Genomic DNA, 21022 nt, shown 5'->3' on the forward strand with positions numbered 1-21022 from the left:
GTTGATCGCGAGCTACCAATCAATCTCGAGGCGAAATGAGTCGATCGCAGGCTTCTCTCCCGTCCACGCATCCCTAGGAGTGAGCCCCTGGCAGGCTTGTGAGCCCAGGGAGTGAGTCCAGGGAGCCCAGGGAGTGAGTCCAGGGAGCCCAGGGAGTGAGCCTAGGGAGTGAGCACCTGGCAGGCTCCTCCCTGGGAGAGGAGCCGCTGGCAGGCTTTTCTCCCGTTCGCGCATCCCTGGGAGTGAGCCCCATTGACTCTACTGGGGCTGACTTACCTTTCCCCTGTTTTTGCACTGGTATGTATGGAGATCTGTCCCCCCCACTTCCATCTGTTGGTTCTGTGTGCAAGGGGTTTTGCACTGGTCTTGCTGTGATGTCTATACAGAGATCTTCCCTCCCCCACACTTTTGCCCTGGTATGTATGGAGATCTGTTCCCCCCCCCCCCAACTTCCATCTGTTGGTTCTGTGTGCAAGGGGTTTTGCACTGGTCTTGCTGTGATGTCTATACAGAGATCTTCCCTCCCCCACACCTTTCCCCTGTTTTTGCACTGGTCTGTATAGAGATCTGCTGCCCCCCCCCCCCACTTGTATTGGAATTCAGGAAGATCTGGTGAGGAGGTAGATGTGGTGTCAGTAGTGGCCCCTTTAAGGGTAAGGCCTGGGCATCCAGCAGAGTGTGCTGCACAGCTGCAGCCACTTGAAGGCAATAGGGCCCTCAGGGATATAACAGCACCTGAGGCAGGAAGGGCTCCACTTATTTATGTGAGTCAGCCTTTTCCTACATGAAGATCATTAAGTCCAAGTACCATTCCACCATGACTGATGAACATTTGGAAGTGTGCTTGAGGCTGGCTGTCAGCAGCTACTGTCTGGACTATGCATCCTTGGCTGATTCACTTCAGTGTAAGTCATCAAAGTAAACTCCAGTAATTACAAAAAATGTTTATAGTTAATTATGTTGTGTTGTGCAATATTGGCTCATGCAGTTATGCAAGGTACACCAATATACATTGTACACATAAATGTTATGTTATGATGGCGCGAACATTGTAAAAAAACTCTGGTAGATCACCGGGCCTTGCTGGGTTTCAAAGTAGCTCTCCAGCCAAAAAAGTGTGAGCACCCCTGTTTTAAGCCATTTCTACCCAATGCTGCATATATGCAACAGGGATTAAATATGTACACCTGTGGACTGGCCAGAAATTGGTTAATTGAATATCTTCTAAAGATAATGTGTGATAGACCATGAGACTTTGAGGGTTGCAAGTGTGGTAACCAATACAAAAAGAGCTCCCATCTCCTATATGAGCTCAATTGAAAATGAGCTCCTCTCTACAAATGCTGCCCCTTTCCCATAGTGCTATCCCATGCAGTTGGGTGTAAGTGTGAACATGTGCATGCATGCACGCATCACAAACATAAAACCTGTTTTAGGCTGCAATTCCATACACACTTACCTGGGAGTAAGTTCCAATGAACTCAGTGGGTTTACTTCTAAATAGACATGTATAGGATTGTGCTGTTAGTCTTGTTTTTAGCTGCCTTGATCTGGACATGGTTTGAGGATCAGGATATGAAATCTTTAAAACAAACATTCTGAGTTTCAGAAGCAGATTGAAAACCTACCTGACAGTGAAGGAGACAGCAGACTCTAAAGGAAGAGTATATGGAAGCATCAAGGTAGATGCTAGGCGTACAGGTAACAGGTTGGCAATACCAGTGAACAGCCCTCTCCTCTCAGCACATGCTTCCAAAAGAGCTGAAGACAGAGAACATATTATTCCAATCAGCAGTTCAGGAGAAAAAAACCAAACGTACACCAGGACCATCCTCTCCCCATTTTTGTAGGGGAAACCAATGACTAATATTAAGCTCTCTCATGAAACCCTCAGCTCCAAACACCCACCCAAGAGAAAAGGAATACAAATAGTGAACTTTATCCAGCTCACAAGAAGCTACCAAAGTTATCTGTTGCTCATCTTGACCACTCTGTGATACTTTTAAAAGATGCATAATTTGTCTGTGGAAACTGCTGCCACAAGGTGTGGTGATAGCCATTAGGCATATAAAAGGGGGGTTGAATAAATTTATGAAATGAAATCCATGTGTGCGTGAGGATCTATGAAAGACTACTTATGATGGCTATATGCCACCTCCAGATCCAGAAGCAGTTTGCTTTCAGATATTCATTTCATGGAAGCAATGGTGGAAGAGAAGTAAGCCTCTCTCTCCTGCTTGTGGGCTTTTCAGAGGCAGCTGGTGGATCACTGTGGGAAGCATGATGCTGAACTAGATGGGTCTTTGCCTTGATCCAGCAGGGCTTTTCTTATGCAAGTCAATAGATGCTAAAATGCCTCACTTGCCCCCACTTTTGAATGTCCAAAGACTAAGAGCACTTCAACACAATCCTTGTATCTCCAACACATCAAGTGCAAAGACCAAACAGCTGATAGCACTTGGGAAGAGCATCTGGGTTCTAGAGCATGTGGCAAGGCCTCGCTCCCCTCTCATTTTAGTCTCACAACAATCATGTGATCATTAGGTTACCAATAATGAATGATTGGTCCAAAGGGCACAATACTACTCAACTTTCCAACACTGACCTAGCTGCAATGCAGCTCCAAGGTAAGGTAACAAACATGCCCTTACCTTGAAGAGGCCTTCTTGACTGCCTCCCCACTGCAGGAAGCAGCAAACACCACATTGGCACAGCTATATCAGTGCTGGAAAATTGGTTAGGATTGTGCCCTCAGTGACCTTCATGGCTGAGTGGGTCTCCCTGGTTCTATTCAAACCATTACACCATGCTGGTTCACAAAACCAGACTATCTACCTTGTGCATGTCATATGTATTCACAGACACCTAAATCTGCTCTGAATACAACCAACAGTGTGTGCAGCAAACCAATGCAATTGCCATGGCTTCCTATAAAGTGTCTTGGGAACTATAAGTTACCTGTGAACCAGAAAAACTCAAACCCTTCACACAGACCAAAGCAAGATGTACACAAATTGAGTATGAGTTAGGTCTTCCAAATCCAGTATTCAACATTCTCCTTTCTCCCAATTTTTGGTCTAAGTAAAACCTAAAGCACTATAAAGGTGTTAGATGAGAAGCCTGAACCAGACACAGTCACACCAGAGCCTTTCCCACAGATGAAAGCACATACCCTTGTTCAGCTCAGGGGGCAAGTGTTCAAGAATGTGGTCTTCAGCCTCTGCCAGTGCAGCATTCTCTGCCAATTGACTATCTTCTGCCTCTGCCTCTTCAGAGTTCCTCTCCCTTGTGCCATTTTCAACAGCCAGCAGAGGGCGGGTGGGACTTCGGTGAAGGAGACCTGAGGAAAGAAGAATTGGTGAAATTGTTGTGATTTAGCAAAGGAAAACACCAAAAATAACCTTGCTTGTAGGGTGGTTACATGTCTTTCATGTCCCACACTATGGAGAAAGCTGCAGTTGTAGACTGTCAGTCATACGAGCCTGTCAGAGATATTATGTACAAAAGAGAGATGGATAACTGTGTTGTATCATACAAGATGCTTGACAGCTGCACACCCCCTACTGCAAAGCAAGAGGGTTTCAAAGCTAACCAGGTAGCAATATTGATGCTGTGTTGTCTAATAGGAAGCATCAAAACCAAACCAGCAGAGGGGTTTGGTTTTTTGTTAATTGATTTATATAGAACAGGGGTGTCCAAAGTTTTTGGCAGGAGGGCCACATCATCTCTCTGACACTATGTCAGGGGCCAGGGAAAAAAGAATTTACATTTAAAATTTGAATAAATTTACATAAGTTTACATAAGTTACTATACTAGAAGTGGAACTTATATGATTGAATGAACGTCTTGCAATAGCTCAAGGCCTATAAAAGGCCTTGCACAAAGCAAGGCTGGCCTTTCCTTTACTGCTGCTACTGCATCACAGATGTGAAACAGCAAAGCAGTAGAGGGAGCCCTCATCCCACAGCTCATGTGAGAGGTCAAACAGTCACCCTCACACTGAAAGCAGTTGTGTCCGGCCAGTGCAGGCTCCAGCAAGTCTCCAGAGGGCCAGAGCTCATTGGAGACTGGAGGCTCCCTGAGGACCACACTGGAAGTCTTCAAGGGACGCAAGTGGCCCTAGGGCCAGGATTAGGGAACCCCTGGTATAGAAGGATACATCATTTATTGCCACTTCTGTACACAGTAATCTTCATTACTAATCCTTTTAAAGGTCTTTCCCCCGCTTTTCACTAGTATGCCCAAACTTTCACTTTCAAGTTACAAGAGAGTGTTCTAGAAATCACAGAACCATTTTAATTCCATTTTGCTTTTTTCTTTATTAATGAGCAAGTTAAATGAATGATGGCAGTCATAAATGGCCTATTTTGTGATGTAGACAGTTATGACTTTTCCCCTAACCTGTATCAATTACATACATTCTTAATGTAAAAATATTTAATTTATGCATTTTTGAGATATGTGCTGCTGTTCAAAAATGTAACCCCCATGTTAAAATGAGAACCAGGTGTACATAAATAATATCATGAATAACCTTGTTGCACTACAGGCAATCCACCACAAGGGGACACTGCAGACACTGACAATGTGCACTGGCCACAACAGACTACTGGCATAGGAGTCTTCATGAATGCTGGGGAAGGTGATATCTCAGAATGACTATCCAAGTCATAAGACAAAGCCGTAACATGCACAATAGACTACTGTGATCTTGCTTAGATCCTGTTAACTTCAATTGAGTTTATGCAAGAGAACTTCCTGAGAATTATGCTCTATATACCAACATGGTAATGACAGCAAGAAACCTTATTTTTCAAATGTGAAAAATCAAAGAGATTGCATTCATTTTGACTGTTGGCACAGATATACGAAAAGCTCATTGAGTTATTCAGGGTTTTTCCAATCAGGCAGACATGGAAAGGAAACTCATTTGGTACTTGTTAGCTGGGTTATATAGGTATCAGTCATGAAGCTCTCTTTCCATTTGGCCTTATGAAAAAGGATCAATGCACTTTGAGAGCTTGTACCATTAACTCAGACCTTCATCCCAAGAAGGGCCATTTTGTAGTTCAGATTTTCTGCATATTAGCTGACTATACAATGAAGCATTGCCACAGAGCCACAATATGGTCCCTTTTCCTTTCTTTTAGTGTCTAGATAAGCCACAGGAAAACCAATATAGCAGAAGAGAGAAGCACATGAACAGGAGTCACTGCAGCAAAAGGATGCAACAATAAAAAGAACCATGGGCTTTTTTAAAATGCACTTACCATTCTTCTTCAAAAAGTGCAAAGCATCCCTGTATCCCTGCTTGCACATATCCTGTAGAACCTATGTAGACATAAGACAAAACAGGAATTTAGGGAGCAGCAAGCTTGGATCAAAACAAGGCATTGCCTGCCAGGTGTCCATATAGCATAAAGCATGTCTGTTTCCTGCTATTGCAATCCCAACCCCAACAATGTTCTGTTCTGTTGTAGTAACAAGAGGGGAAGGGGGCACACAATGGGGAAAAACCGTTGAAGATGCACTGTACCATTTTTGATCTTCCCCAAATCAGCTTTAAAGGGCTTGTCAAATGTAAGTCTAAGAATGAAATATTAAGGGTGGCGGCACATAGAAATGCATAGTTGGTCAGTGAAGCATGGCTACTGTACTACTTCTGGGCAGGAACAGGCAGCAACATTGCATAGTTAATTAAAATGGAGGATAGTGGTGACACTCCCCTCTAGACAGTTGTGCCAGAATTAGTCTCTCATGCACTGGGATGCAGAGGAAATACGACTGTCAACAAAAAGAAACAGCACAGAGGACTGGACAATTTACAAGATGGGAGCACCTCTATTGAAAACAGGGAGGCTTTTTGCATTGTATACATCTATGAACATATGAAAGCCAAACAGGTGACGAGGTCCTGAAAACTCACCACTCACTGTAAAGCAACACACTGTTTGCCACTCTCCTTTCACAAAATGTCTCCCATGCAGTGTAGTAAGGCTGTCTGATTGGCAGCAGCAGACCAACCTAAGCAGCACAAACTATGCAACCCTCTCAAGAATGAGAGTGAGTGTCCAAGTTATATAAAGTGCACTGTTTATAATCCATGTGACTATTTGTGACTGTGTTATGTGTTACTAGAAAGAAACATGTGCAGCTGTTCTTTAAATGCCACACACCTGACTGTCCTAAGTCCATGGCAGAACAGGACTAAAGTCCATGAAAGGTAGAAGGTTTTCAATCTATCTGCACCTCCAAATGTTGCATTCAGAAGGCAACAAAATTCTGCTAGCGTATGGAAAAACGCTATGGAAAAACCAAGCTTTTATAAAGCAGAGATTGGAGTGTTTCAGGGGAAGGGAGATATTTGGGTGGCTAAATTCATATGTGTAACCTGGGAAAGGACGAGGGGACAGAGGTCATGGAATGAGTCATGAAGAGGTGGTGTACACACACACACACACACACACACACACACACACACACACACACAAATCTATGGTAAGGCCACACCTGGAGTATTGTGTCCAGTTCTGGTCACCGCATCTCAAAAAAGACATAGTGGAAATGGAAAAGGTGCAAAAGAGAGCGACTAAGATGATTACGGGGCTGGGGCACCTTCCTTATGAGGAAAGGCTACGGCATTTGGGCCTCTTCAGCCTAGAAAAGAGACGCCTGAGGGGGGACATGATTGAGACATACAAAATTATGCAGGGGATGGACAGAGTGGATAGGGAGATGCTCTTTACACTCTCACATAATACCAGAACCAGGGGACATCCACTAAAATTGAGTGTTGGGCGGGTTAGGACAGACAAAAGAAAATATTTCTTTACTCAGCGTGTGGTCGGTCTGTGGAACTCCTTGCCACAGGATGTGGTGCTGGCGTCTAGCCTGGACGCCTTTAAAAGGGGATTGGACAAGTTTCTGGAGGAAAAATCCATTATGGGGTACAAGCCATGATGTGTATGCGCAACCTCCTGATTTTAGAAATGGGTTATGTCAGAATGCCAGATGCAAGGGAGGGCACCAGGATGAGGTCTCTTGTTATCTGGTGTGCTCCCTGGGGCATTTGGTGGGCCGCTGTGAGATACAGGAAGCTGGACTAGATGGGCCTATGGCCTGATCCAGTGGGGCTGTTCTTATGTTCTTACACACACACACACACACACACACACACACACACACACACACACACCAGCTGCCCTTCACCCTGTTCACTGAAAGCTGTACCCTTTGAGTTTCTGAAATTCCCCCCCTCCCCAAAAGGTTAATCATATGCTGTCACATTTAATTTCCATGGTGGCAAGGGGACTAGAAACCTGTGAATGTCTATTCAATTCAAAACTAATCAATGCAAAAAGTGAGTTCCACTGCTGCCCAATAAAGTCATACTGGGCTCTCACCTGAGGCTCTGGTGGAAACAGGGCTTTGGAGAGGCGGTAGAGGTTGAGCAGATTGAACTGAATGCTGGTATTAGTGACTCTCAGCTCGTGGATATTTGTGGAACTGTCCCGTGGACAGATATCACTCTCTCCTGAGAAGGGAGACACCGTAATGGTGTTCTTCAGTTCATACTGTGGTAGATTGTCAGAAATCCCTCCATCAACATACCTCTGGAACGAGAAAAAGAGAGCAAGGAACAGTTAGGCTACTTTCCCCTCTCATGCAGCTGCTATGCTGCCCCTGCCCTATCTCCAATCTCCAAACATCACTTATAGGCAGCTGCAAATGAAAGGATGTGTCTCTTAATAGTTAGAATGGAAGATCAGTTCAGCAGGTAACAAAATACATCTTATTTAGGTTCTACCTCTCCACACATTTCCAAGATGTCCCTCCCTCCATTATATGATTTTTGTTTTAAATTGTTGTGGAGTGCCTATGTTAGTGCAGCTGCAACAAAGGCCTGGGAGAGGGGAAAAGCACAAACAAAATGAATCATATTTCATATCATTGCAACTGCAAGCACCAATAATCCATGGACAACTCTTGCGTAATTAGCAAGAATACAGTATTAGCACCTTTACTAATGCTACAGAATTCTAAAAAATGAAACAGTTAAAACATCCACACAGTTCCATGTTGTCTTCTGCTTACAGCATGTGTGGAAGATTTTTTTGTATGTAAACGTTTTGTTTCTCAGCCTCTCTTAAACATTTGGGATAGGAACATTGAACCACATGTGGGAGGTTGGATGGGGAGGGGGAAATAAAAAGCAGGAAAGAGTTTTGTTTGGCTCACTATGCAGAACTGGAAAAATTTAATTCAGATAATTTTAATGGGAAGGAAACAAGGAAGGTTTTCAGGATAATACACAGAGATGACCAGAATCGTATCTAAATAAGCACGCTACTCCACCATCCCTTTTTTCTGACAAGCTTTTAATAGGAAATGCCCATAAGCTTTCAAGATGTCTGCAGAACCATGTGGATTTCAAGAAACAGGTTTAAAAGTGAAAACCAAGTTTGTCACCTATGCTATTATAAATACATCCCTAGTAGTAAGATGATGTTGGGAACTCCTTATGGAATTGCATTATGAGATTCATGGCATAATTAAAACCAAGTGAGGATTCCTGGTCTTCTCTGGACATCTCCAGGACACAGCTACAGCTGTCTGTAGGCAAGCCCTTCTTCTGAAACATTCCTTTAGAATTTCACTCATCTTGTCTCCAGCTTTCAAGCTGTTGATTTTTTGCTGTGTGGTATTGGGAGACTCTCTGGGTTGCACTGAGATTGCTTAGAGACAGAGGAGGCTGCTCACTTGAGTCTAGCTTTTTGTATGTGTAGACAGACAGAACCTAAAAGACTAGCAGGGAGGGTGCAAGACTGAAGTACTTCAGATTTTGTCCCAACACTAAAATAAGCACAGTGACAAAAGGAAGTCCACATATCTTCTCAGAAACAAACAAGACACAGACCACTTACAGAGGTTATTATTAATCTCCTTATGTAACGAGCAAAAAAGAATATCCTATCAGTTGCCTTTCACCTATTTTCTGTAAGGAACAAACAGTTCATTATGACCTTCTCTGTAAGCTCCCAGACCCCAGGAATGAAGTTCAACTGCATGACACCCTCCCTCTGCATACACACTCCTCAAGGCAGGATGAGCTCATCACTTCGAGTCACATTGGGCTATCTGAACCAGAGAGTTTTTCCTGCCCTCCCTGAATTTATTGCTCTCTGGCCTTAGCAGGTTGTTGAGCAATCCCCAGTTCCAAAGGCACTAAAGTTAAGAGTTTGAGGCTGAAGTTGCCTTGATAGGCTGAATGCCATGCCCTCAAGTGAAGTGCAATTAGTCAATATTCAGCCAGCCTGCTTCTAGAAAGACTTCATTCTTGGTGCTCTGAACACAGTGGCTACACAAGAATGGTTGATGAGAATGAATTTGCCAGAAACAGACAGAAGTCTTCAAGAAAATGTGTCAACATTTAGGAATTGCATAGAAACATAACAGCCTTTCACGTCTACTACTGCCCCATGTGCCACACCCTCACTTTTTTAAAAAGGCAACATCTTTGCCTTTCTTGCTTTTGTATTGCTGAATTTTCCTTCCTTTTTGCATTGTTTTTCCTGTTCCAATAAATTTTAAAAACACAATTCATTCATTAGTTTTAAAATGAAACAGAAATCAGGGAGCAGCACCCCACAACTGCATGTTACACAAGTTACAATGGTAACTTGTTTGATAACGAACTATCAAAGCTGCAACTGTAAAGAAAAAATGTCAGGGAGCGAAATGCAAGACAAGCTCCCTTTTGGTAAAAGTGGTGGTGAACCAGTGAACTAGTCTCTGCCACCAAGGCACTGTCATCACGCACACAGGCTGGAAAGTGAGAATGCATGCACCACAGGCGTCCTTGGCCAGCACTGTATGCCTCTATAATCAAAAGACTCCAGTACTACCCCAACTTGATCTGTTCAAGTGTGTTCAAGCACTGGTGACATTATACTGGTCAAGAAAGGTTCATCAACTCCCAGTTCCACATCCCCCCCCCCCAAGGTCTTCTTGGGAACTGCCTGGCTATAAAAGGCTGAGACCATGCCATCCCCAGAACATCTGAGGAGCTGAAGCAATGTCAGCCAGAAGAGATATGACACCACTGCCTGCAAAGTTCCAACCAGAGCAGATGAACCAATGACACCAAGAGAGCTGGGCGGGCAGAGGTCAGTGGGAGGTTATATGGGAGCCATCAATACAACCTATTTACCAACAGGCTTGTGGAAGGAAAGTGTCCAAGCAACCAAGATTTGTGGAGGCTGTGCCTTTTGTCAGTAATTTCCACAGCTATAAAAACAAAGGCATTTACTGATAGCATCTATAATAATAGAGACAGTACCAAATGCTCTGAAGGATTATCTCCAAATAGACCACTGCACAAAAGGAATTACGGGCTCATCATAGCACGATTAGAAGTCACAGGACCAAGGGTTGAATTTGCCAAAAATCAAAGTGCCACCCTCCACACAGAAAAGTCTTAATATTGCTTTTTGTCCATAGAAGTGCCTGGAAGCAAAGAAGATTCCTCAGCCAGTCATAGGCCACTAGCTTCACCAAGCAAAGAGAGGGCGGAAGGACAAAGTTGAGCTTGGAGCAGAAGTTGACAGGCTAGAGCAGGGGTCTCCAAACCCCGGCCCAGGGGACAGATGTGGCTCGCAGAGAGCCTCTATCCAGCCCGCAGCAAGCCTCTGATCCTGTGAGAGCCTCTGGCCCAGTTGACCAAACACAGCCAGAGTTGTGCTTGTGGGGTAGGGGAATGGGGGGCCATTTAACCGTGTGCTTTATTTCTTGGGCTGTGTTGGTGCTTGGAGAAATCCTGGACATTTGAGCCCATTCATTCATTCATTCATCTAAGTTCCATCTCTAATGTATTTAAATTTTATACTTAATTTTTTTTTCTGGCCCTCAACACTGTGCCAGATAGTTGAAGTGGCCCTCCAGCTGAAAAGTTTAGAGACCCCTGGGCTAGAGAAACACACAGTGTTTTCAGGCAACCCGTGTCCTCCCAGAGCCTGCTCCAAGAAGCTCAGCACATTCCACAGTATTACTTAGTTTGGATGGACAATTAGGACCAGGTCTCGATACTCCACAGCATCAATAAAAATGGATAAGACTTGCATGCTACATACTGACAAAACAGAATTAGTTAGCCCTGGTTCATTCCCTGCCCTAACTGATGAACTTTTTCCAACTACTTTAACATTATCAAAGAGATGACATGGATAGAGAAGTAACAGCTGACATTAAAAATTGTTCCAGATCACACTTTATTTGGATTCATAGCCCAGGGTATCTTAATACAGTGGTATCTATACAATGGGTCGCTGGTTGGTGTGTGTGTGTTTGGCAGAAACAGATGCCTGTTCAAAACTCTCTTCAACACTGAACTGAGGATTAAAAAAAATGCAATCTGGTAGCAACAGGATGTTAGAATTCTGGGTTCATCTGAAAAAAAAATGTTTGTGTGTATCAAGTCTGATCTCAAATAGCACTCTAGTAAGGGCAGAGCAACATCATGATAACATGACCAATATTACTGTAAATGGCCATCATTTTGATGATTGTGCTGTAGTTTATCCAGCACAAAATACTGTACTTATGACACAAATGATTCTCATATAGCAATATACACATTCAGAAAGCCGAAACCCCTAAGGAACTGCTTACCACGCCTTGAAGGGTTGGAGGGATTAGACCACAGTATACTGGGATGAAAGTGCTGCAAACACATGCCTGACAGACAGAAAAGAAAATCAAAAGTTAGTGAGAGCACCAGCCTAAGGAAACCTTCTAAGTGTGAGACCAAGACCATCAAATAAAAGAATGTCTGATAAAACAAGTCTTGATGACAGATCAGCTTTTTGGAATGAAAGCACTCATAAACCAATAGCAGCTTCTTGGTACTTGCCTGAATAAGTTCCTCCTTGGAGTTGAATTCTGTCAATATGACATTCTCTCCATCAGAGACCCGTGTCAGTGAAATGCCCAAGCGTCCACTGGCCACCTCATGCCCATTTTCTGGCAGGGTCTTGTACAGGCAAGCACGGATGATTTTCACCAAGTTGAAGGATGGGTGCAAGGGTCCAAGAAACCTCTTCCGAGCTTCTTTCGAGACATGAATGATGTTTGCACCAGCCTCACCTATGAAACAGAAGATCAGGCACTTTGAAGGAGTCATGCTGCACTACATTGTTAAGGGTTATTTGAATTCTTGGTCTATCATTTTTCTTTTAGTTTTTTTAAAAACTGGATACTGCTTGAACTGGTGTAGATAGTCTCCCAAGGCAGTCAGCAGAAATCACAAGGCTTTCAAACAATTTTAGTATCTAGTCCTTAAATTGGTAGTACTCATGGCACACAATTTGACATATTTGTTGTTGTGCCACAAGCCCACCTGCACTATGTTCACTGACCAGAAAGCCTAAACCACAGTACATGGAAGAGTTACTTCAGTAAACCTGCCCACCACACCCACTTTTAAAAAATGCTCTCACACAAGGAGCTGAGGAGTTCAGCACTTCATAGAACAATGGGGTTCTATGGTCCCTTGCCCCTGGATGAAAAGGTAACAGAATTAAGATGACCTTCCTTCCCTTCTGACAAAATGCCAGGGCAGGATGGATGTCAAATGGATGCCAATCCAAAATAATGGATTGTGTGAATAGCTTGGAAAAAGCTCCCCTTGGCCCATGTGTGCGTATATTAAACAAACATACAAATCCACATAGGAGGAACACAGATTTCCCCAGCAAGAGCTTTTCAACTTGAAAGCAAGACAAACTTTGATTCAGTCTTTGAAGCTCTGAGATAAAAAAACTAAATTCTGCTAAACTTCAGCAATGGCTTTCCCAGTTGCAACAGTTCCATTGCTCTTTGCCATGCTGTAGAAACAAATGCTGGTGTGTAGTGGAGCTCAGTGGCTCCATTCTTAGCTGCCCCAGTGAGCTGGAGTAGGTCAGAGGCCAGTCTTGGAGTAAGCAAAACAAAGCAAGAACACGCCTGTTTTTCCCCACTTCCTCTGGGACACTCTGGCCACAAAATATTGCTAAAGAAAACCTCTTATACTGGCCTAGGAAGGTGAGGAAAGGCAGCTGATTCCAACTGCCAGTCTTTAAAAACAGCTTAATCTGACAAGGCACACAACACGAGCCCTATTCTCTCAGTCATCCATTAAAGTTAGGAGAACCCACTGCAAACCTATGCACAAATATCCCAGGGGGTCTGTGATGCAGAGTAAACCTGCTCAGGGATAGTGCTGCAGTAAAGGTGAAGAAGAGCACACACCCCCACTCCCATTTATGGAGCTTGCCCTAGCTGCTAGAGAACAGAACCAACAACCAGGTAGTGCATATGAATGAAGATATTGCAGAAAATGGGAGGCTTTATAAGACAAGCCACTGAAGCACCCCCTGAAAAATTCATAACTGCTGACACTCATGGAAACCATCCATCATTCTCTTTTTTACTAGAAAGAATTTTATATCCTGCCTTTCCATTAAGATGTTCCAGACAGCTATTATCAGCTATTCAGCCTGCAAACCTATCCACACTTACCTGGGAGAAAGCCCCATTGACTATAATGTGACTTCTGAGTAGATATGCCTAGGATTGGGCTCTCATTGTATTTACCCAGGATTAATGTCTTAATTTAGTGTACGAGTCATCTATTTCTGATTATGGTCAAGAAACATGGATACAATGCACAAATGTGCATTGTATCCATGTTTCTTGACCATAATCAGAAATAGATGCATAACCACAACTGAAAGATGCCAGCACTGTAGCAAGCTCATCATCAACCACTCTACAATCATCTTGGATGGCTCTTCTACCTATACCATTTTGATTGTGTGTCAGAGTCTAGACTATTCTGCAGTCAACACCACTTGCTTAGAAAGGAGCACATGGTATGGGCATGAGTTAACACAGGAGGATATGTAAACTGTCTGGCAGTCATATGTGTAACTATTCTTAAAGCTGCAGTTCCAGGCATGGAGATACTGCCTTAGCATTCCCTCCTGCTTGGTGAGGGAAGGAAGACAGATTTAGGTTTTCAGTTTCACAAATTATGATTTTTCATTCAGCATGCCTAGGAATGCTTGAATTTATTTTTCTTGCCACATGCCTAGGATCCATGTATGAGAAGTTGCATGCCCCACCTAATCTGGACTACTATAATCCCTTTCAGCAAGAAGCATCTCCCCTTGAACGGATTCCATCTGTTCCACAAAGAAACCACAAAGATTAATGTTTTTTTCTTTCCTCTGTCCCCTTATAGATGTGAGGAAACATGGAATCACAGAGTTGGAAGGGATCTAAAGATCATCTAGTCCAACCCTAACATGTTGAAATTAATAATAACTTGAACGTGATTCAGTAAGCTAATGGTGTATAGATCTCAAGTTTTCTGCATGGTTTTAGAAAATAAAAAGGTTTGGCAAATACCACTGGATTTTCTCACACTCTCCTTTAATTGTACAGGGCACAAGATCAAGGCTGCAACACTCCAATTAATTAACTATATTTATAGAGAAGTGTCACCTGGGTCCAGCCTGGGTGGCCAGGAGCTCCCAAGGAGCAGGGATCTCCTCTAGGGTAGAGTCATCCTCGGGAGCAAGACCCAAGTACTCCCAGGACTGGGGTCCCTTACAGAGCACCTACCTGGGAGGAAGAACAAGGACCAGCTGGGACCACCAAGCAGGCACTGGTTAGAAGGGGTGGGGCCGCCCAAGAGAGAAGAGGCCTCATAAGGAGCCTGGAGAGGGAAGAGGGAGGTCACTCCTCTCCAGAGGGGAGTAAGGCTCGAGGAAAGCCAGGGGGAAATCATCCCTGCCTAAGGGAAAAGAGAGAGGCCTCCAGAGGGAGGAGACAGATGTCCGCCCTGGAGAGATGAGAGGGGGGGGGAGACCTCCCTGAGCCAGGACCTGCCTGGACACAGAGGGCAACCCCTAGAGAGACAGGGGCCGTGGAGACGGGGGATTGGAGCCAACTATACCCCGTGGGGGCCAGCTGGCTGGGAAGCTAGCACGGAGATATCAGGGGCCCTCCTAAGGCCAGACAGCCTGACCCTGACTGGCAGGGTTGCATCCTCCAAGAGCCCTGACCCCGGGCCAAGGGATTCGGAGCAGAAAGCTGGTGCTGACAATGCCCAGGAGTGGGTAGGGTCAGGTCCAGAGCCCACCAGATGGCGGCGACACAAGTCAGCATGATGTACGTAGGTCAGTACGTAGGTTAATCCGCTGCCGACCATTGTTCAAGGAGCGGGTAAGCTCCTCGCGCTCGCTTACAACACCCCAAGGAAGGGGCCTCCTCCCGCTATGGACATTACAAGTAGTAAAATATTTATAGAGACGTTACCAGATAACATGTACTCCTTTTGAAACAGCAGGTCTTGCTGCTCTCAGCAGCAACATCCAGCAAAGTCAAGGCTAATACACTTTTCTCTGTCAAGAGCACACAAAAATAAGCAGATTGTGTTTTGTTTTAATTATGCCAGCAAATTCGAAAGCAACCAGTACACAAGATATCTTTATCTATGGGTATACACAATATTAGGGCAAAGTTGGTTCAATGTCAGGTGGGTCCCCATTCATTTCAATATTTTATTTTTAATATAGTAGACTTGATACTCCCATGGTATGTGACTGCATTGGGGGAAATGTTACAGATCTGTACTTTGAACAAGCTACTATGTATATTCTTTTAACAATGATAGTCAAAAGGGACTTGCTCCTGGGTAGGATTGTAGCCTAGGATTGTTTTCCTGCTTGCTGATTTTCCTGCTTGCTGATGTCGATTCTGCTCATGACATCACTTCCAGTGGATACTGACAGATTCTCATTCTAAAAAGTGGATCCCGGTGCTAAATATGTGAGAACCATTGGGTTAGACCAGGGGTGTCCAAAGTTTTTGGCAGGAGGGCCACATCTTCTCTCCAACACTGTGTCAGGGGCCAGGGAAAAAAGAATTAATTTACATTTAAAATTTGAATAAATTTACATAAGTTTACATAAATGAATATATTAAAGATGAACTTATATGAATGAATGAAGGTCTTGCATAAGGCCTTTTAAAAGGCCTATAAGGCCTATAAAAGGCCTTTTGCAAAGCAAGGCTGGCCTTTCCTTTGCTGCTACTGCTGCATCACAGAAGTGAAAAAACAAGCAGTGGAGGAAGCCCTCATCCCACAGCTCATGTGAGAGGTCAAACAGTCGCCCTCATGCTGAGAGCAGTTGCATCGGGCCAGTGTGGGCTCCAACAAATCTCTGGAGGGCCAGAGGCTCATTGGAGACTGGGGGCTCCCTGAGGGCCACATTGCAAGGCCTCAAGGGCCGCAAGTGGCCCCAGGGCCGGGGTTTGGGCACCCCTGGGTTAGGCTATATTCGTAGCTAGCTTCAATAAAAAAGCAGGGCAGTTGGTTAGCCAATCAAAAAACAGCAGGATGTCTGCATCATTAAGCTCTGGGGATGCAGCAGGAAAAGCTGCTTCCCTTCTGTTAAAAAAATAAAGAAAAGTAAGCAGGTTTCTGCGCAATCGACCAGCTCATTGTCTAAAATAGGGCTGCTTGAATCCCAGCCTGGGAATCAGACAAATTCATTTGCCCAGTGAGCAGACCTTTCTGTTCAGCCTGGGTGACATGTGTAGTCCTCCATGATGGGGGGGGGGGGGGAGGAGACAGGACAGGGTCACTCTGGGCAGTTACATCTGCCCAGAGTGTCCCTGTCCCCTGATCACGGAGGACTACATGGGCAGAATGGCAAGATGTGGTCTGAATGAAGACTGCTTTTCCAGTATGTGGTGGTGGTGAGTTTGGCCAATGCTAGTCTAAAAGCACCAGGAGCAGTCATTTTCTAGTTGCTTCAGGAGCCCTGTGCTGAGCTCTCGCCATCTCTGAGTGGGGAAAGAAGATGTGAGTTTTTAAAAAAATTATTGGGGGGGGGGAGAAAGGGTGTGTGTGCTCCAGAGACTGAGCTTTATTTCTGGAGGGGGAGGGGAGTGTTTCAGAGACTGAACATAAGAGGGGAGAGTGAGTGCATATTGCCTCCCCTGGCCTGGAGCTCATTGCACATCTCTGGAAAGGAATAACTCAGCTTCAGTTAGTTAACCTTTAAGCCCTCTGCAGAGAGGCTCTTGCCACACATGTAAACACAGTGCTGATGTGTAGGAGATCTCAGCTGCTTCATTAAAGCAAGTTCACCATCTTAAGAGCTTGGCAGCCTCAAAAAACCCCTACACGGACAGCACCAGGCTTCCTAGAAGAGAGGCCCAATTTGGAGGCACTGCCAGAAGGGAACTGGGGTTTATTCATATGTTCTTTGATGTGGCAGCAAGGATAAACGAGCATGTGTTGTAACCTTGAAAGTTGCCATATATACACACAAAATCTTGGCAAGAAAAACCAGCCAGCCAGTTGCACTTAGAGAATCTCAGAGGATCATCAATGGGCGTTACAGAAGGGCGCAAAGGAGAGGTGCATCTGGAGACTACAATAAACAATCATTCCTAAAATAAATTATTGCCACATTTCCAGCATAAGGCTGGGGGAATACAGGACAAGAATGAACATTTGCTCATTCTTCCCCCCCCCCCCAACTTGGTTAACTCTCTCTATTCCAGTGTTTCTTACCCAGTGGCACAGGTCCCACCGGTGGAACTTGAGGTGGTGCTCGCAGGACCCCTGGACATCTGCAGTCTGACAGCAAGACCAGCAATGCATCACAACTAACAGCAGTAGGAGACTCAGCTTGGCAGGCAGAGCACTAAAGCAGGGGTCTCCAAACCCCAGCCCCGGGGCCAGATGCGGCCCGCAGCAAGCCTCTTTCCAGCCCGCGACCAACCTCTTGTCCCCTGAAAGCCTTTGGCCCACTCAACTGAACATGACCATAACTGTGCTCTGATTGCACCTGGAGGGTGTTCTGAGGGCTAGAGAGGTTGAATGAATGAGTCCATTCATTCATTTATTCACTCATCTAAGTTCCATCTCCAATTTATTTAAATTTTATATTTAAATTTTTTTCCGGCCCTCAACACCACGCTAGATATCTGATGCTGCCCTCTGGCCAAAAAGTTGGGAGACCCCTGCTCTAAAGTATGCTTTAGAAAATGCCCTTCTGTCCACCCTGAGCCTCTTTACTGGCGTTTGACATGTCACATCTGGCCTCCCAACCCAGAAGTAACTGAGGAGGATGACATCACCAGTTATTTCCAGTGGTACTTCAAATATGTGGACCATGTGAAGTGGTATGGTGGAGGACAAATGTAGAGAAACACTGCTGTGCACGATCTGCCATGCTTATTTGTTGTGCTGCCTGACAACTGTGCAGAAGCAGCAGCTCTAGTTTCCACCACTCTCTCCCTTGAGCATCCTCCACATCCAACTCCCAGGAGCTCAAAAGCTCAAATGTGTATAAAGTTTCCCCAGCCTCCTCAGCCTTAAGCCAGGAGAGGCAGACAGAAGCAAATCGCCACCAGCTCTCCTGCCAGTAGAGCTCAATTTGCTCAAGCTTGCAAAAATACTCCTAACAGAAAATAGTCAGCTACAGCAGATAAGATTTGTCTGCAAGCCAGACTCTGAGCTGCCAGTGAGGCAGACTCACTTTCAAACTTGTGGCTGTTCTTGGAAAGGTTCCATTTCTGAGTAAAGGGCACAAGCCCCAGCCAGGGACATTCCAGCTTCACTTGGTATTCAGTCCAGGGCACAGAGGGCAGGAGAGGCATAAATCTCCCCAACTATATTGACCAAAATGTACATTCAGTTGCAAAGCAGCTTTCTAGTTACCTTGTGTTTGCTACATTCACACATGGCCCACATTACTCAGGAGGTGCTTTTTAGTGTCATGTGTGAAGGCTCCCAAGACTGAGGTTGTGTTCTTACTTACGCAGGCTAAGTCACTTTTTGCATTTTTCACATCTAAGAAGAATGCAAAACATATTGGCTAGAAATGTACGTACATCCAACTTAAAGAGTCTTTATCTTCCTCTTCCATGCTCCTAACATCTGATCCCTTCTCAACCTTGCATGTTACACTGTTGGGATCACAACTGTCAACAGCTTGGCATTTTCCGACAAGGCTACCATGACCCATTGGTTGGTATCTCATCACCACTTGGTAATCTGCTTTAGATCTATAGCCTTCCTGTTTTCATAAGATCCCCATTTGTTCTAACCATCTGTTACATCAGACAGGCACTGTTTTTGCTGAACTTATCTTCAGCCCAACAGCAGACAGGTTCCTTTTTGGGGGGTTTTCAGGGGGGGGGAAAAACAAACGAACAATAGGGCTGCTGACAAGAAGATGAAGTCAAGAAACCAGTAGCAAAGTCTATTTACTTCAACAAGGTATTCCTAATCATAGAGCAATCCGAAGCTCCAATATAGCAAGTCTCCCTTCTCAGACAAGGATCACAACACAAAACCCTATGTGTCTTTGGAAGTGGGGCATTATTCCTTTTTAAAGCTTCTACTTTCCCAATTTGCCTGCTCCAGCCTCTTTCAATTACCATATCTCAGATCTTTACACCTGCCCCATTTCTTGCTAATCTGGAGCTGATAGGTTAGAAGAGAGTGGGCAAAGAGGTTAGAACAGGTGGATGACACTGCAGGTGCTAGAAGTGAATGAGCGTGAAGTTAAATGTAAAGCCCTCATCTCAGCAGCGGCATACAAACGGGGGAGCTGCGGGCCCTGGATGCCAAGCTGCATGGCGGTGACGGAGACCTCCTCCCAATTTTGAAAAATCTTGGTATTTTTGAATACCATCATGTTATATATCATTCCATGTGTGATTTCATGCAGCATGCAATGAACAAACTGCGTTGAAATATCTACTCTATCAAAAGTTATAATGAAAAAACCAGAAAAGGGAAACTGCCTTATGTAACAGAAAGTGGATTATACTGGAATTACCACTGGGAATAAATAGCTTGTTGCAAGCATTTCAGAAAACCAAATGTATTCCCCATAAATGTATGTATGTTTTGCCTTTCTTCTATATTACAATAAAACTGCTTTTGTATGTATGACAGACCACAAGCCTATTGCATATTATTCCTTCCCTGTTTTGTTTTGGGTTATGATCTCTAATGTTCACTACATATGTGAAACCTATTATATATAAATTCAATAAAAGAAAGTGTTACTGTCTATGCTTCTCTGGCCATTATTATTCATTCATATCATGACTATTACTGAAAATAATTTTGTCATGGGGAGGGTGCCAAAAATTTATGGGCTGTGAGTGTCAAATGACACTACTGCATCTCAGCCCTGTGAACAGCAAGGACTCACACAAACCCAACCATAAAAAGGCGGAGACAGACATTAGGTGGTGTTGTCATAGAAAGCCTCCCTCCCATTCCAGTATAACCCGAAGTCTTGGAGTGGGTTCCAGAGTGCATTTCATACTATTTAAAGTTATAAATCTTGCTAGAAAGATACCTGATGGGACTGAATTCCTGTAACTACAGGAGACTATAGACCCGCATCTGGTGCAGGGGTATCTTCTTACCGAACGGATGTGTGAGAACACTTAAAAAAGAAAAAGCATAACCGATGAGCAGTGGTAATGAACATTAACTGATGGGTGGAAGGATTCTCAAGTCATGTAACTACTTTTAACATGAATTTGATATTTTGGCCCAAGAGACCATGAAGAATGTGATGCTGTCATATTGCAGCACCACTGGACCTCTGTGCCAGGGTCTCTATAAACCAGCTCAGTGCTTAAAATTGGGTTGGAAAGCAAGTAAGGAGACCTTAATGAAGTCCATAAGCCCTAGGTTCCCCTCTCCCCCCCAAAACCCTGTAAACTTATAAAAACAGTAGCTAGGGAGGGCATCACAAGAAGTAGAGGCCTGATCTAGCACATGAGAAAAAAGGGGGCATTGCTACAATCATGCAAAATATTACTCCATGACTGAAGATTCTACAGTCAAGTCAGAGGCAGAAGGTGTCCACCTTTAAAAGGCACCTGCAGGAGAAGGAAAGCCAGCATGAACATACAGATGCAAGAACAGAATCACTC

The 21022-nt window shown here is 44.3% G+C and overlaps 1 protein-coding gene across 1 annotated transcript in view; it reads right to left on the reverse strand.

Moving 5' to 3' along the window:
- The window catches only part of PNPLA2 (patatin like phospholipase domain containing 2), a 52302-nt gene that overhangs the window by 10698 nt on the left and 20582 nt on the right, over positions 1–21022 (reverse strand). The window contains exons 2-7 of the mRNA XM_066610463.1: positions 11910–12142; positions 11669–11734; positions 7405–7614; positions 5272–5332; positions 3173–3340; positions 1629–1761 (exon numbers count right to left, since the gene is read on the reverse strand). Of these exons, the coding sequence (XP_066466560.1) occupies positions 1629–1761; positions 3173–3340; positions 5272–5332; positions 7405–7614; positions 11669–11734; positions 11910–12142 (871 nt within the window). The remainder of the gene's footprint in view (positions 1–1628; positions 1762–3172; positions 3341–5271; positions 5333–7404; positions 7615–11668; positions 11735–11909; positions 12143–21022) is intronic.

Source organism: Tiliqua scincoides, chromosome 1 (assembly GCF_035046505.1).
Source record: "Tiliqua scincoides isolate rTilSci1 chromosome 1, rTilSci1.hap2, whole genome shotgun sequence".
NCBI classification, from domain to species: domain Eukaryota; kingdom Metazoa; phylum Chordata; class Lepidosauria; order Squamata; family Scincidae; genus Tiliqua; species Tiliqua scincoides.